At 40.3% G+C, this 16,970-nt stretch overlaps 1 protein-coding gene across 1 annotated transcript; it reads left to right on the top strand.

The window, feature by feature from the left end:
• The first annotated feature begins 1,341 nt into the window (after positions 1-1,341).
• nrbp1 (nuclear receptor binding protein 1) lies at positions 1,342-16,523 on the top strand. Its single transcript, XM_046836291.1, is given in 20 exon segments — positions 1,342-1,666; positions 1,758-1,898; positions 5,438-5,728; positions 5,829-5,951; positions 8,893-8,994; positions 10,316-10,340; positions 10,343-10,404; positions 10,510-10,550; positions 10,634-10,728; positions 11,763-11,846; positions 11,970-12,028; positions 12,106-12,201; positions 13,050-13,182; positions 13,320-13,407; positions 13,512-13,562; positions 13,688-13,823; positions 13,994-14,047; positions 14,129-14,192; positions 14,389-14,444; positions 14,617-16,523. Coding segments are annotated over 18 exon segments (1,584 nt in total). The 5' UTR covers positions 1,342-1,666; positions 1,758-1,898; positions 5,438-5,509; the 3' UTR covers positions 14,713-16,523.
• The last annotated feature ends 447 nt before the right edge of the window (positions 16,524-16,970 follow it).

Here is a 16,970-nt window from a genome sequence, read left to right on the forward strand (position 1 = left end):
ATGGGAAAGAGTAGTGGAAGCCAGGCTGAGAGAAGAGGTGACCATCTGTGAGCAGCAGTATGGTTTCATGCCGAGGAAGAGCACCACAGACGCCTTATTTGCTTTGAGAATGTTGATGGAAGTATAGAGAAGGACAGAGAGAGCTGCATTGTGTGTTTGTGGATTTAGAGAAAGTGTACGACAGGGTGGAGAGAGGAGTTGTGGTATTGTATGAGGAAGTCAGATGTGTCAGAGACGTATGTGAGGGTGGTGCAGGACATGTATGAGGACAGTGTGACAGCAGTGAAATGTGCAGACTGGTTCAAGGTGAAGGTTGGACTGCATCAAGGTTTGGCTCTGAGCCCTTTCCTGTTTGCAGTAGTGATGGACAGGTTGATGGACGAGGTCAGACAGGAGTCTCCCTGGACTATGATGTTTGCGGATGATATTGTGATTTGTGGTGAGAGTAGTGAACTGGTTGAGAAGAGCCTGGAGAGGTGGAGGTACACGCTGGAGAGAAGAGGAATGGAAGTCAGTAGGAGTGAGACAGAGTACATGTGTGTGAATGAGAGGGAGGGCAGTGAAGTTGTGCGGTTGGAGGGATAAGAGGTGGAGAAGGTGAAGGAGTTCAGGTTGTATGGTTCAGAGACTGGCTCAATAGTAAAAGACAGGAGGTGGAGCTGGAGGTAGCAGAGCTGAAGATGTTTAGTTTTCGTTGGGATTGACGACGATGGACAGGATTAGAAACAAGTTTATTAGGGGGGCAGTGCATGTAGGACGTTTTGGAGACAAGGTGAGAGTGGTGTGATTGAGATGGTTTGGACATGTGCAGAGGAGGGACATGGGGTATATCAGTAGGAGAATGCTGAGGATGGAGCCACCAGGAAGGAGGAAAAGAGGAAGACCAAAGAGGAGGTTTATGGATGTGGTGAGGGAAGACATGCAGATAGTTGGTTTGAATGAGGTGGATGTAGAGGACAGGGGGGTATTGAGACGGATGATCCGCTGTGGAGACTCCTAATGGGAGCAGCCGAAAGAAGATAAAGAAGAAGAAGAAGAAGAAGAAGATAAAGAAGAAGAAGATAAAGAAGAGATCAAGACCTTGACGGCGTTCCCACTCTAGATGGCGCTGTTCACACAAACCGCTCATCCCCGAACCCACGAAGAAGAACCACCGCATTATCGCCGACTGGTATACTTTTTTTTTCCTCCCCTACCCGTAATCCTGTAAACCCGCCCTGTCTTCATTATGACTGGGCAATCATGCAAAGATACTGTCTTTTGATTGGTCGCTTGGTCAACTTCTTTAAACGAACTACCAATCGAAGCAGATGAGGGCGGGGTTACATCGGAAAGTGGGTGGGAAAATGGGCGGCGGACAGCGGAAGGGGTCGCTTGTGTGCCTGTGTGTATGTGCGCCTGTCGCCATTTGGATGTAGCGCTCTCTCTAATGTCCATCTCGACCTATCTGGGTTAAAATAAAAAGAACACGCGTTCGACGGCATCGTTAGTGTTTTTGAGGCGGAATAAATCTTGTTAAATTGTCGTAATTGTTAAGAAAAAAGACAAAACAGGAGCTAGCATAGCATTCCGAGTTCCCGACAGATTAGCAGTTTTGAGTAGATTAAGATTCGGGGTTTAATAATTAATATATATAAATATCGTGTTTATTGACTAGTTAAATGAAGTAAGTGGATATTTTATTTAAATTAATTTGCCCACAGTTTATTTTTTTGATGTTGCTAGCATAATTAGCTCGTCTCATCACGCCCCTTCAGCGCTACACCAGGCACGAGCACCTTTTCCTTCTTCCGGATCTTCTTCCTACAATCACTGAGGAACTGGATGCATTAGGGATAAAACCTGGACACTGATATCGCGGTGAAGCTGGCGACACCACACACCTCCGGCTGAACAAGGTGAGGCAAAACTTTCTTACCCCATTCATCACTGAAATACCCTCAGTCCCATTTTTACTCGATTTGTTATTATTATTATTGCGTCATTGTTATTAATAATGTTGTCCCTGAGAATGAAAAACATACAGACAAGTTAAAAACGTCTTTGTCTATTTAAACCTGGATCCCTGGCCTCCATGACAACTTTTGCGCTATTTAATGCATGTCGCTGAGTGACGTCATAACCCTCATTTGCATACCAACTTGGCTAGATTGTTCGAATCGAGGATGTGATGAAATTCGACGAGTTTCTCATTACAGCTGAATTCTTTGGATTCCAGATTTGGTTAATTTTGGACAGCAGATTTGGTTTGTGTGATACTGATTGATTAGCGATTTTAGAATCAATGACTTGGTCATGGTTGGCGGGGGGAAGGAACTCAAGAGTTGCGGATTGATTTATCTTAAATTAATTTAATCTAGAGTTCCAGTGTAGATTTATTAATTGATAGAGACTGAAAGCACTTGTATGTCGCTTTTTATTATTATTATTTTTTTTAACAAATTCTACATTATTGTTTGCGTTGGTTTATTCCTATAGTGTTTGGTGTATTCAAATACTTATCGTTATTTGGCTCATGTATTGATAGTCGATTATTTTGCATGTGTTTTTGCTAGGACTATCTAATTGGCTCACATGGTAAAAGATGACTACTTTTGAATAACAGCTGAAGTGTTACTTGGCCTAGATGTTTTTTCCACGGGTTACCCAACTATTTTTTTATTAATTTTTATACAAGTTTTACATGAATGTATGTTGCAGCGTGACATCACAGTCCTCATTTGCATACTGATCAGCTAATTTGCGTACCGATTGACTCATTGTGCGGTTGGTGTGTGAATAAGCAAATGAACAAAATCGACATTTTATTTATCGACCCACCAAGGGTTCCATTAATTCTCCTGAAGTTAGTTCTGAACAATGGAGGCATGCTGTTATAGGAAACTTATGCAACGATGCGGTGATTAGTTTCTATTAACAGCTAAAGTGTTAGTTGGCCTAGATTTTTTTTTTAACGAAGTTTCCTTTTTTTGTTTTTATATATATTCATTGTATACCACAGAGTGATGTCACAACCCTTATTTGCATACCAGTTGGCTTATTTGCATGATTCTCTACCATAGAGGAAGTACAGTGAATTGTTTGTTTTTATTTATTTATTTATTTATTTTACTCTAAAACAACTTTTTAAAAAATTGTTTGTTTGTTTTTTAGCTGTTTCTAGCTACAATTAATGTCACGGATCAGCCAGCATTCCGGTTCTCACTTGATTTTTAGAGCTGTCTCTTGTTCCGAAGAATGGCGCACGATTGAAAGTGTAGTTATAAAGCACTGGCACTGGGGACTCTTTCCAAAGACTGTTCTAAATACTTGAGTTTTTTGTTTAGAGGTTTATATGATTAGTAGTATTAGTGTCTGCAGTACAAAGCCCAGAGCGAGGGAGCTGTCAGTACAGATGTGATTAGAGTTGTTGCTCTTTTACCACACCTGAATGAGGTCATGGTGTAGTCATCACCCTGGTTGTAATCTGCAGCGTGAGCCGGCCCGTGTCAGAGCAGGGCAAACAGAAAGACGTGAAGCGGAATCATCTGCTGGACCGGCGCAATTTGCAAGGCAGGAGGAACAAGTTGAACCAGTGAAGCAGCTCAAATTTAAATCAGCAGCTCAGCTTCTGCAGCGTCGTGTCAAAACCTTGCTGCAATTTCTCCTGGAGATAAACAGTGATTAGATGAACTGAGGCATGTACAAAAGAATCTTAAGCTTGATTGAGGCTTCGTACAGTCGGCTGTTTTTCTTTTAACACATTTAGTACCTAAAGTACTTTTCAGCCTCTGTATTTACCTGGCAGGGGGTTTACCCAAAGTGAGTTCTGAATTCCTCAAATGTGGGAATCTGCTTAATCAAACCCATGTTTAAATAATTTGAGTGTTTTCTGATGTGAATTTGAGTCATTTGAGTTGATTGATACTGGTCCAGCTGATTAAATGGCTCTTGAGGACTATAAAAATGTATCTTTTGCTTTATTGATTTATTTTTCACACAAACACAAGCCAACACAATTGTCTTCACTTGTCTGTTCTGAAATACTGGAAATCCTCATCTCAGATATTTGACTCGTCACAGACTGTGTGTTGAATGAAAGCGAGACGATGCTTATGCTTAACCACAAAGTCAATAAATCTTAATGCCGATCTAATGACTGGTGAATATGCAAATCTCAGACTGAAGCGAAATGATTTCCTGATTTAAACACTGACCGATTCTTTAAACCAGAGTGGAGCGAACCTTAAATCTTGATTTTGTTTCTCTTTTGGGGACTTTTAAAGTTTTGTTTAATATTGTGGGACTTCTGTGAAACTGTTTCTTCTTTAAACACTTATTCCCTCACCAACCTTTATTTTTTTATAAAAACTGTTAACAACCACCAATTCGGCTCAGTGGTATTCCTCTTTGTGAAACAGCATCAATTATTGCAGTTTACAGCTATTATTTTTTTTACTTTACCCCGAGAAATCAATACCGATAGTTTTTCCGGCTTCTGGTCCGCCTTCGTAACGAGGGCGGCCTCTAGAGGCGAAAAACTGTACTGTTTGTTTTTACACGACTACATGCTGCACAGAGAGATCTATATAAAATTTACTGTTTATTTATTATTATTTAATATCTTCTTTTTCTTCTTTCAGCTTCTCCCATTAGGGGTCTCCACCACGGATCATCTGTCTCCATACCCCCCCTGTCCTCTACATCTGCCTCTTTCACACCAACTACCTGCATGTCTTCCCTCACCACATCCATAAACCTCCTCCTTGGCCTCCCTCTTTTTCTCCTTCCTGGTGGCTCCATCCTCAACATTCTCCTACTGATAAACCCCATGTTCCTCCTCTGCACATGTCCGAACCATCTCAATCTCACCTCCCTCACCTTGTCTCCAAAACGTCCAACATGCACTGTCCCTCTAATAAAAATGTATTTTTAATTCTGTAATCCATATTTTTCATTTAGCACATTTTCAAGATTCAGTACTGTTTTTTTATATTATATAATTTTAATAAAAAGTTATTTTACATGGAATGTTTTAGTTTTTTTTTTTTTATCCAGTATCTATTTTAAAAACTATTAATTGGTAAATTAATCAGTTGTTGTCAAGTACAATCCAACCTACCGATTAACAGTCAAATCCACTATCAGAAAAAAAGCAAAAATGTTTAATGCGACTTTTTTTTCTCCAATTAAAAAACTTAATAAAGCACTGACCAATCAGAGTGATGAGGACTTAAAGTGGGCGTGGTTTTGTTGAATACATTGTGGACATAATGCGTGACTGGGAAATTGATCAAAGCATCTTACAAACGATTTTCATTCACGTTAATTGACGTTTGCGTTTTCTTTGTACGTGAAGGTTGTTCGATGGAGATTTTAACATGGAGTGTTGCTTTAATGAATCATTTTCATGCTTCATAGATCGTCACGTTTGTCTCCTTGTCCCTCTGCTTTGCAGTTATTTGTCTCCCACCCTCGCGGTGCGAGCGATCCCGACCTCGTTTTCAAGCCGAGCTCGTGCGCAGCAGAGATGTCTGAAGGAGAATCGAAACAAGCTCCAGTTCAGACCTCTACCATGGAGGCGACGTCGGAGCAAGGCATCTCGTCAGTGTCTCCGCCGGTGTCCACGGTAACGCAGGCACCTCCAGCACCTACGACGGCCACCGAGGACGAAGAAGAGGAGAGCGAGGATGAGTCGGAGATCCTGGAAGAGAGCCCGTGTGGGCGCTGGCAGAAACGCAGAGAGGAGGTACTGCATCATGACTACTTCTTTTATATTACATTGTATTGTGAGTAGCGTAATGGAATAAGGAGTCGGTAAACAGGTTGTTCCTTCACCCCCCCCCCAGGTCAACCAGAGAAACGTTCCAGGCATCGACAATGCCTACCTGGCCATGGACACCGAGGAGGGTGTGGAGGTGGTGTGGAATGAGGTCATGTTCTCCGAAAGGAAGAACTTCAAAATGCAGGAGGTACGACCCACAGATGTATGGAAAATAGGATAAACTGATGAGAAGACAATAATGCAGAAATAAATCAAATCTCCAACAGTTAAGAGGTTAATTGGAAGGTGAAAGCTTAAAAGATCCAAATGTTGCGAGTTCAAATACCAGCCACACCAAGCTGTCATTCCTGGGCCCCTGAGCAAGGCCCTTAGCTGCTTAGTTAAAAAGGGGCGTCTCCCAAACACCCATTTATTCAAGGCTCCTCCCCCAAAAGTTATATTGTCAGGACAGCTATGATGTCATAGATCTGAAAACCTTTACGTTTTTCTGACGGTGGTTAATCGATATAAACGTTATGCGAATAATTAAAAAAACTTATTTTTTGTATTCATTATCGAAATACTTTATTGATCCCACAGGGAAAATGTAGGGTTGCAGTCGCTTACAGTTAAATCATAGTAAAATCAAATATAGGAAATTTAATTTAAAACATAAACCTCACGTTATATGTATTACTGTATATATGTGTGTATTTAGTATAATATATAAGTATAGATTCTGTACAATCTTATTGAAATTCAGAATGCAGGTGGTAAGTCAGACTGCAATGATACAGTTATATAAGTTATTGCACATGTAACTATTATTTTTATTGTGATTAATTCCTGTACTTATGTAGTTTTTTGCGTATCTGTATTTTACTGAAGTATTTCCATTTGGCGAGACTTTTACTTCACTATATTTCAAAGTTAAATATCGTATTTTTTTGCTCACATAGAAACATTAGGAACATGATCGCCATTATAAATCATAGTACTTTGGATACATAAGTAGATTTGAAGCCAAATACTAAGTACATGGTCTGTCCACTTTGTCCACCACTGCTGAAATTATTGCCCAAGATATTAACTTGCCCAAGCGTGGCATTAGAATCTATCTTGTCTATATTTAACACTCAGGGGGGAGGAGTTATATAGTTTAATGGCCACAGGAATAAACGATCCTCTGTGGTGCATCGTGGTTATGAAATTGTAGAAATTATAACCACAAAGGATCAATATAAATATAGAATAATGCATTTCTATTTATTTACATAAATTTACATAGTCTTCTTTTTTAAAAATGTAAATAAATAGAAATGCATTATTCTATATTCTCGTCGTCATGGTTTTTGTTTTTGTTTGTTTATTTTTTTAATTAATTTTTTTCTTCTCCCCACATCCCGTTCCCTTCAGGCACTTTCCAAATTGCACCACTGCCCCTCCTCATAGTTTTGTTTTCAGTACAATTTGCTCCCTTTGGTAAACACTCAATTACATTCAGTTCTTCCCTTCAGCTATCTGTGAATGCTCTGTACACACACACACACACACACTCACACACACACTCCTGCACTGTAATTACAGCCAATATAATAACTTGCTTAAGGATTAGTCGTTGAACTGGGATTTGAGAAACACACTGCAACGATCCGCTCATGATTTATAGATCTGGCTGGATATTATGTGTACACACACACACACACACACACACACACACACACACAGCCTCGGCTGTGCTCCTGTTCTGGCACGTCTCACTGATCTTCCTTCTTCTATTGGGACACAAATTCAGAGCACGCAAACGTTTTGCCTCCCGGGGTTTTAACCTTCACAGTCAGATGCAGCGTGACTACTAGGTCATGTACTAACACTAAACTTTGGATTGAGTTGCAGGCAAACAAAGCAAAGTTGTTGTACTTTATAGCCTCACCCCCTTGTACTTTTTTTCTCTCTACACACACACACACACCACAACATGCTTCTATTTTTAGTTCGCTTTTAATTAATTGATGAACATCCAGTGCCGGTCATAAGTGTGGGTTTTGTGAGACATGTGCACTTTTCTGTTGTTTCTATGCAACACATTACGTAACAGTATAAAGATTTCCTTTGACCAAACAACAATATAAATGTCCAGAAGTTCCACGCTCAGCAATCAGACATACTTCTTGCCGCTTGTAAAACTTGCTGTTCTTCACCAGGTTCTTGTGATCCAGTTCATCCCAGAGCAGTTCAACAGGATTCCATGATGGAGAACATTCCAGACGAGTCTGCTCTTTAAAATAACGCTCACAGAGTTTAAAATATTTTATAACGTTACTTCAATCACATGATTGCGATAACATTATTAGTTTCAAATCAGGTTTATTCGATATGCAAATTAAGCTGATTATGACTCTCTTAAACAATGGAAGGGGTTACACTTGTGGGAGGAGTTAGAAGCATTCCTATTTGCATATTTATTAAATCTGTGGTGTATGTATTTTAAGATTTTAATCAAAAATGTGGACCTTTTTAATTATTTCTAAACTTATTTCAGTCACAGGGTGATTTCAATAAAATAATTGGTTGCACATTAGGTATTAATATGCAAATTAAGAAAGGGGTGGGGCATGTAGGAGGAGTTAGAAACATTCTGATGTGCATATTCATAATTCCGCATTATAAAAGAAATTCAAGCATGTTTCCAATGAGCGGAATTGGAGCCTTGTTGGTTCCTTTTCTCTTCCCGGAACAAGGCTCCAAAACAACCCCAAACCATTAAGGGTCCACCTCCATGTGTGACTGTGGGGGTGAGGGCATTCTTCTCACATCATCTCTCCTGTTCTCCATCTTGAAGAAGTTTTTGCAAGACAATAATGTCCCATCTGGACTTCTCAATTTTTTTTCCAGTTTCACTGTTTAATTTTTGGGTGTTTTTGATGAGTTTGTTGCATAGAAAGGAGCATGTTTCTCAAAAGCCCTGAAAGACTAGATGTTTCCAATCTTTTGATGTAGAACTGTATGTATAAGGCTCTTGAGTTTCTTCTGAGAATTATAAGGCTGTCTAGGTATACATTTCAGGCAGGCAAAGCTATCACATCTGTATATTTTTATAATATTTACAAACTCGTGAGTAATCTCAATCGTGTTCCTTTTGTTTCCAGGAAAAAGTGAAAGCAGTGTTTGATAACCTGATTCAGCTGGAGCATTTGAATATCGTGAAGTTCCACAAGTACTGGGCTGACGTGAAGGAGAACAGAGCCAGAGTAAGTGAAAATCATTTTTTATTTACTGCATATGTGCTCTAATCGTCTGCAGGTTTTCCCTCAGAGCTTTGAGGAACATTTTTGGACCACCACATTTTGGCAAATCTCCAGACTAAAATACACTACATGGACAAAAGTATTGGGACACCTGACCATTTCTCAGCCATGTGTGGTTCTTCCCCAAAATCTTTACCACAATCTTTATATTGGGTGGCTTGATGCATGACACTGCTCCTGTGCACAAAGCCAGCTCAATGAAGATATGCCTTCCATGGGTTGGAGTGGAAATGTTATGGAGCTATGGAACACCTTTGGGATGAATTGGAACGCACACCTACATCAGACATCACTCACACTCTCACAAATCTCCAGAAAAATGGAGACTAAATGTGGAATGGAATGTTGAAAAAGCATGAATCTTATGGTCAGGAGTCCACAAACGTTTGTCCTTTTAGTGTCCATGATTGTGGTTTTGTTGACCATTAAATTGGTGTAATCGGCTACTTGTTATAGAATAACCCACCAGGTGAGTTAATGTGGTGCTACTGCTGATATTCTGAAGTGTTTCCATTACAACAACACAAATCAGTACTTTTTATCCATTTATAGTTACACTTTTTTTTTTTTTTTTTTTTTTTTTAACACCATGATCATAAACATGAGATTAATTTTTTGACAGTTCAACAAACTAGACTATTGACTTACTTTATAAACGCCATATTGCCTGTTTTTGATCGATTTCGCCCCAAAAAATAATTTCGAACTGCTCCGTTTCGCTTCTCTGAGCGGTAGTGAGTCATTGCGATTGAACCGAATCATTTAAACAGGTGATTCATTCAATCGCAGATGATTCACTTATTAATCTCACATTTGAAGTATCCTCTCGTTTTTTGTTTTTTTTTGTTTTTATAATCTCGAATATCGGAATTTAAAGTTTTATGTTAAAATGATCAAAACATTATTGATGAATTTGTAACTAGAGTTGCAAAAATGACAGAAATTTTCAAGATTGGAAACTTTCCATGGGAATTAATAGGAATAAACGAGATCCGATAATGTTCGAATAAAATGTTTGAATTTTTTTATTTTTTTTTTATTTGGTGAATATCCCACACTCGTACATGTTTAATACTAAGTCTAGATTGCTTGAAGACATATTACCGGAGGTTTGTTTATAATTTGTCCTGTAAACCGGTGAAACGGTGCGCTTAGTTTGTGCATAAAAAAAAAAAAAAACACGTTTATATCAAATTCTCACGGTGAGAATTTGTGAGAACGTTTGTTTTTTAACCTGGAATGACCTTTTGTTCTTTCCCACCAGGTTATTTTTATAACGGAGTACATGTCCTCGGGAGTCTGAAGCAGTTTCTGAAAAAGACGAAGAAAAATCACAAGACTATGAATGAAAAGGTATGAACGTTAAACAAAAACGTGAAGACGAACGTGAGTATTGACTAAGAATCTGTATTTTAAGGTAAAATATCTGTTCCCCTTATTGTCTGCTGTTTCTTTCAGGCATGGAAACGGTGGTGTACCCAGATATTATCTGCTTTAAGGTCAGACATAACGCTCAATATTGCATTACTTTATCGCCCCCTTGTGCCTGTAGTAGCTAACTGCATCTTACCTGATCCTCCAGTTATCTGCATTCATGTGAACCCGCTATTATCCATGGGAACCTGACGTGCGATACCATATTCATACAGCACAACGGCCTCATCAAGATCGGATCAGGTGGGTCGCAGTTCAGGGGCCGTTCAATATCAATATACTTTCACTTGCTCTCCATCCATCTCTCTCTGCTTTATGCCCTTATTCTCTCTTTCTGTCTCTCACTCTCTCTTGTTCTCTTTTTTCATAGCTTCTTGCTCATTCTATTTCATTCTCCTCTCTCTCTCTCTCTCTCTCTCTCTCTCTCTCTCTCTCTCTCTCTCTCTCTCTCTCCTATTCCTCTCTATTTTTCATTTTTTCATTCTCTCATTCTTATTTTCTGTCTTTCTATTTTAATTGTCTCTCTCTCATTCTGTCTTCCATTCTTTTCGTTCTCTCATTCTAATTCCGCTCTTCTCTCTTTTGTTCCTCTCTTTCTTATTTTCTCTCTTCGTCATAATTCTCTTATTCTCTCTTTCATTCTCTCATTCTTTTCAGTCGTTCTCTTTTTAATTGTCTGTTTCATTCTCTTACATTCTCTCTCGTTTTCTCTCTTATTATATTTTTCTCTTTTGTTAGTTCTCTCTCTCTCTCTCTCTCTCTCTCTCTCTCTCTCTCTCTCTCTCTCTCTCTCTCTCTCTCTCTCTCTCTCTCTCTTTCTCTCTCCCCTCCTTCTGTCTCATACTTTCTCTCTCTCTCCCCCCTCATTCTGTCTCGCATTCTTTTCATTCTCTCATTCTTATTCTGTCTTTCTGTTTCTAATTGTCCCTCTCTCATTCTCTGTCTCTCGTCCCTTATTCTTGGTCTCTCCCTTTCTAATGATCTCTCTCTTATTCTCTTTCTCATTGCCTCTTATTCTCCTTTCCTCTCTCTCATTCTTTCTGTCATTCTCTCTCACTCTTCCTCGCTCTGTAAACTATTGATCAAAATGAATGAATATAAATGCACTTTGATGGCACTGTATATGATTTATGATGTACGTCACATTGTGCGTTATAACTGTGTTACTCACATCTAGCAGTGGATTATCCCTTAAATATCACCAAGCAATAGTTCCTCTGTTAAATGAGAAGTGAAAAGTGGTGTCTTGTATAAATACTGTAATTTTTTTCCTGTAGTTGCTCCAGACACCATCAACAATCACGTTAAAACCTGCCGAGAGGAACAGAAGTGTCTGCATTTCTTCGCACCAGAATATGGCTGTAATGGAGCTTTTTTTCTCCTAATCGAGCGAATACACAGATTTGGTGGTTGGTTGTAAAATATCCTGTCAAACTGGTACTCAATTTTGATATTTTCTGCCTCTTTGTCTTCCACACCTCCAGCCGTCGCGAACGTCACCACAGCCGTGGACATTTATTCCTTTGGAATGTGTGCCTTAGAGGTGAGTGAGGAGAAAAGTGATGAGTGGAGAAGAAATCCCTCCAGTCATCCGTTTCATCTTCATGTTTGTGTTCGTAGATGGCCGTGCTGGAGATTAGCAACGGAGAGACGTCATATGTGTCACCAGAAGCCATCAACAATGCTATTCAGTCTTTGGAGGACCCCTTACAGAGAGTAAGTCCAGGATTAGCGCTGAATCCAGAGTGAAGTGCTCATTCTTACATCTCACAACTTTCTTATATGAGCAATGAACTGAGATCTAAAACCAGGATCAGTACCAGTTCATTCTCTCATTCACTTTCTCTTATTGTCTCATTCTCTCTCGCTCTCATTCCCTTTTATTCTTTATATCTTTTGCTGTATCTCTCTCTCTCTCTCTCTCTCTCTCTCTCTCTCTCTCTCTCTCTCTCAAACTCTTTCGATGTCTCATTTTATTTTCTCATTCACTCTCTCATTCTCGCTCCTATACTCTCATTCTCTCTCTCTCTCTCTCTCTCTCTCTCTCTCTCTCTCTCTCTCTCTCCCCACTTTCTCTTTTGCGGTCTCTCATTCTCTCTTTTTGCTCTCTTATTCGCTTGCATACTCTCTCTCTCTCTCTCTCTCTCTCTCTCTCTCTCTCTCTCTCTCTCTCTCTCTCTTTCTCTCTCTTCGCTGTCTCCCGTTCCCTTTTCTCATTCTCTCTTTTCTCGTTCCTCTCTCTCAAATCTCACATTGTTTTCATTCTCTCTCTCTCTCTCTCTCTTCGCTGTCTTCCGTTCTCTTTTCTCATTCCTCTCTTTCATATTTTCTTTCATTCTCTCTCTCATTCTCTTTTCTCATTCCTCTCTTTCATATTTTCTTTCATTCTCTCTCTCTTTCTCTCTCTCTCTCATTCTCTCTCTCTCTATCATTGTCTCTCATTCTCTCTCTGTCTCTTATTCTCTTTTTCTCATTTCCTCTCTCTCATCATCTCTTTCTCCTTCTTATTCTTTCTCATTGGAAATCTTCGATGGCGTATTAAATGCTTGTGTATGAATCTGCAGGAGTTTATTCAGAAGTGTCTGGAGCTGGACCCCAGTAAGAGGCCCACCGCTCGAGAGCTGCTTTTCCACCAGGCTCTGTTCGAGGTGCCGCAGCTGAAGCTCCTGGCGGCGCACTGCATCGTCAGCCACCAGCGTGAGTCTGGTCTACTCAACGCATCGGGATCTTACTAATAGGCTGATATTTTATTTAATACTTGTTTCTCCTGGAGTGTTCTCTGCATTGGGCTTTAACACAGAGTGTGATGTGTGTGAATCTGCTTTGTGTTGTAGACATGATCCCTGAAAACGCTTTAGAGGAAATGACAAAGAACATGGACCCCAATCGGGTGATCATGGAGATGAAAGAAGTGCAGCTGAAGTGAGTTTTCTCTCTCTCGCCTTAAATAAGTAGGTCAAGCAGCATGGAACCAGGATGGAAAGGCTAATTATATATATATTACATATACATATCTATTCCTGCAGATTGTCCCAGTTTCCAGCACTGGAGCTTGACAAGTTCCTAGAAGATGTGAGGTGAGAACTGTGATTAATAGATTTCTAACGCTCAGCGTTTACATTCATCCCAAAGGTGTTGGTAGCTGCACTATCATTTTGTCTGCCGTTGTAAGAAATGAATCTTTGCTCTTGTCCACGTGTAGGAACGGGATCTATCCGTTGACCGCGTTCGGAATGCCATGTCCGCAACAGCCCCAGCAAGAGACGGTGAAGTCCCCCATCGTCCCGCCCTCTGTGAAAACCCCTACACCAGAACCTGCAGAACTCGAAACTAGGAAGGTGAGTCACACGAGGTCACGGTGCACTTTCAAGGTTAGACGCTCACCATCGCGATCACTAATGATAAAGATTTGTCTCGCTGTGCCCCGCCTGTAGGTGGCAGTAGACACGGATTCTGCATCGAAGTCAAAATTAAAAATAAAGTTTTCATGTTTTGTCTTTTCTCTAAGGTGCTGCAGATGCAATGCAACATTGAGCCTGTGGAGGAAGGAGCAAAACATCACGTGAGGTTTCCCCACACAGAGACATTGTTCATAACACGGCTTATACAACGTCTAATAAGTTGTTTCTTCTTCCTTGAACAGTTGACCCTTCTGCTAAAGCTGGAAGATAAGCTGAATAGACATTTGAGTTGTGATTTGGCACCAAGTAAGTAGCACATGGTTTGCACATACACTGGGGTTTGGATACGTGTAAAGCGTTTTTTATTTGCATGAGACCGACAGAACTGATACAAGATTAGAGTATAAATCCACTAGGGCTGGATTTTTATTACGGATAATCTGATACCTTGCATGGAAACTCATGTTGCTTTTTTTTTTCACGTGCACGTCTTTGTGTGCAGATGAGAACGTACAGGAGCTGGCGGTGGAGCTGGTCCAGCTCGGCTTCATCAGCGAGGTAGGTGCTCTCAGCGCGCTCGGCGGGCGTAACGTGGAGATCCGATCTCATTTACATATTTGAATTGGATCAGATCTTTTGTCCATATAGTGTACACTGGTAAACAAATAAGATTTTTTCTTCCTCTTGGATTCGAGAACTAATATCCATCCGCCGTTTGTGTGTGTCACAGGGCGATCAGCCGCGTCTCACCACCGTGCTCGAGGAGGCCTTCTCGAAGTTCTACAGCCGTAACGGCACTCTGAATCCCGTTACCGTTTCCTCGTAGCAGAGAGGTGAAGACGGGTGTCTCTGTTTCTCCGCCGCTCCTCATCCTCACCCACGGGACGGGACTCTAGCACGCATTCGCTCGAAGGACTGGGCGGAAGTGGCTTTTTTTTTTTTTTTTTTTTCGCAGGGAACGAATCAGGAGACCCGGCGCTTGCACGGCTATCCCTGCATTTCTGTCGTTCTTCACGCTGCTGTAGGTGGCGCCCGAAAACTGTCGCCTGACGTTCGTGTAGATTTATTTCTCTCTCTGTAGCCACCTGCTTCTCTGAGAAACAACGGTTATTGTTGAAGTCAGTATTACAAGCTGTGTTCCTTTTTTTTTTTTTTTTTTTTTTATCATCACGATTACTTAACAGTATCCCTCTCTGGAATTGGGTTGAATATGTATAATTATTTTGGGTGGTTTATCATCAGAGCCCTCGTTTTAGAAGCAGGATATACGTGAGCCGATCTTCAAAACGAGAACGAACCCGCCGGGTACCCAGCGGGTATCGTTCGACTTTTTGACGCTTTTTCTTTAATCGATTTTAGGTCATACAATGAAACTGAAGAAAAAAATGATTCGTAACCCTGTGGAAGATGCATCCCGAAGGTACGATTAGGTTTTCTGTTACAAACGCGCTGAAATGCGCTTAATATCCCGGTTTAAACGATTTCATAATCAGAGCGTCTTTGCTATAATTCTATATATTATATAATTAATTCACCTAAGACAATACTGTGAATGAGAGGGGATTATTATTATTTTTTTTTTTCTTCGACAATGGCTGGTAGGTTATTTATCATTTACATTCTACACAAGGAATTAAGACGTGTTCCACTTTCTCAGCGTTTTAACGACTCTGTGAATGTATGAATTTCTTTCGTTTGCTGTATATTTTGACCGACGAGGTTTTTGTTTGTTTTTTAAATGTATGTGTGTAATGATAGGGGGCACCCTCATCGCCCCCTCCCCTCATCGCCCCCTCCCCTCATCATTTTCTCATGTTGTTATGAAACGTGCCTTCTACAGACGAAAGTCTATTCCGGTTTGAAAAGGCAAGCTCAATACTTTTTCCCGCCGCTCGCTGTCTGGTCAAATATATATATACGTTCCTGGTTCATGCTTTCTACATGGGTTGTAGATCAGTCAAGCTAAAACGCCCGGCTGCAGAACGTGGGTTTTACAGACGTGTGTGCGCTACAGGAAAGTGGAAGGTTCTGAAAGTGTATAGATGTATAGCGTTTGCGGTTGCTGATGTTTTTGGAGGTAAAGCTGGAGAGGTCCTGTTTATTACTGGTTTGCACACTTATAAACCCCTCCCCACACACACACACACACACGCATACTGGATATTAAGACACTTGGGTTGTGATTGTGTTGGGCTTCAGAACATCTGAGCGTCAACGAGGTTGTATTACACGTATACGAGGAACTTCGATCGGTTGGTCAGTCAATCATTCGATCAAGTTCGAGATCATGGCATTAATCACAAAATATGGAGATTTGATTAAACACGTTTCTCTTTCTCAATTTCATCCTTTATCCTTCTAAACACCTATGGGATGTTCTTTGTTCAGAAGCACATCACACTCTCGTGTCTGGAAATCTAAAAAAAAAATTGTAATAGTTCATTTTTTTGTGAGATAAAATGATCTGAGTTATTGTTCTACCTGAATCATTTTATTTCCTGAACGAAAAAAAACAAACAAACAAGGGGGTCTGACTGCTTTTACAACCCACTTCTGTTCCTGTATCTTTTACAAAGCGCAAAATACAAAACGACACCGTTGCACCATTTCTTGATGATAAAGATGACACTTCTTCAAGTTTCCGAGTCTTTTCTTGCATTAGGAACGAAACGAGCACAAAAAGATTCACGCGAGTGCCGACTTGTAGTCCGTTATAGCAGCTATAAACATCCTTTCTCTCTTCAATCACACATTGGTGTTTTCCTTCCTTTTAACGAGTGAAAATCTTTCAGATGTTGGTGCGAAAACGCCGCTGTCTCAAGAAGACAAGTAGAAATGATCAGGTTAATTGAACACCATCAGGTCACACCTGATTCTAAACAAATCAGTAGCTGAGTTAAAGATATTTTGAGATGACGAGGTCGAAAATTCTTCCTTTTATACAATCTGATTGCAGGGCAGTGGTTTGATACGGATGAATCTATCGTTCATAAGGCTTCAGTTTAAGTAGTTATTAGAATTGAAGTGACACAATTTGTACAACATCTGGAGTTTGCTTTATGTTCATTGATAAAATGCAAACTA

Source organism: Silurus meridionalis, chromosome 23 (assembly GCF_014805685.1).
Source record: "Silurus meridionalis isolate SWU-2019-XX chromosome 23, ASM1480568v1, whole genome shotgun sequence".
NCBI classification, from domain to species: domain Eukaryota; kingdom Metazoa; phylum Chordata; class Actinopteri; order Siluriformes; family Siluridae; genus Silurus; species Silurus meridionalis.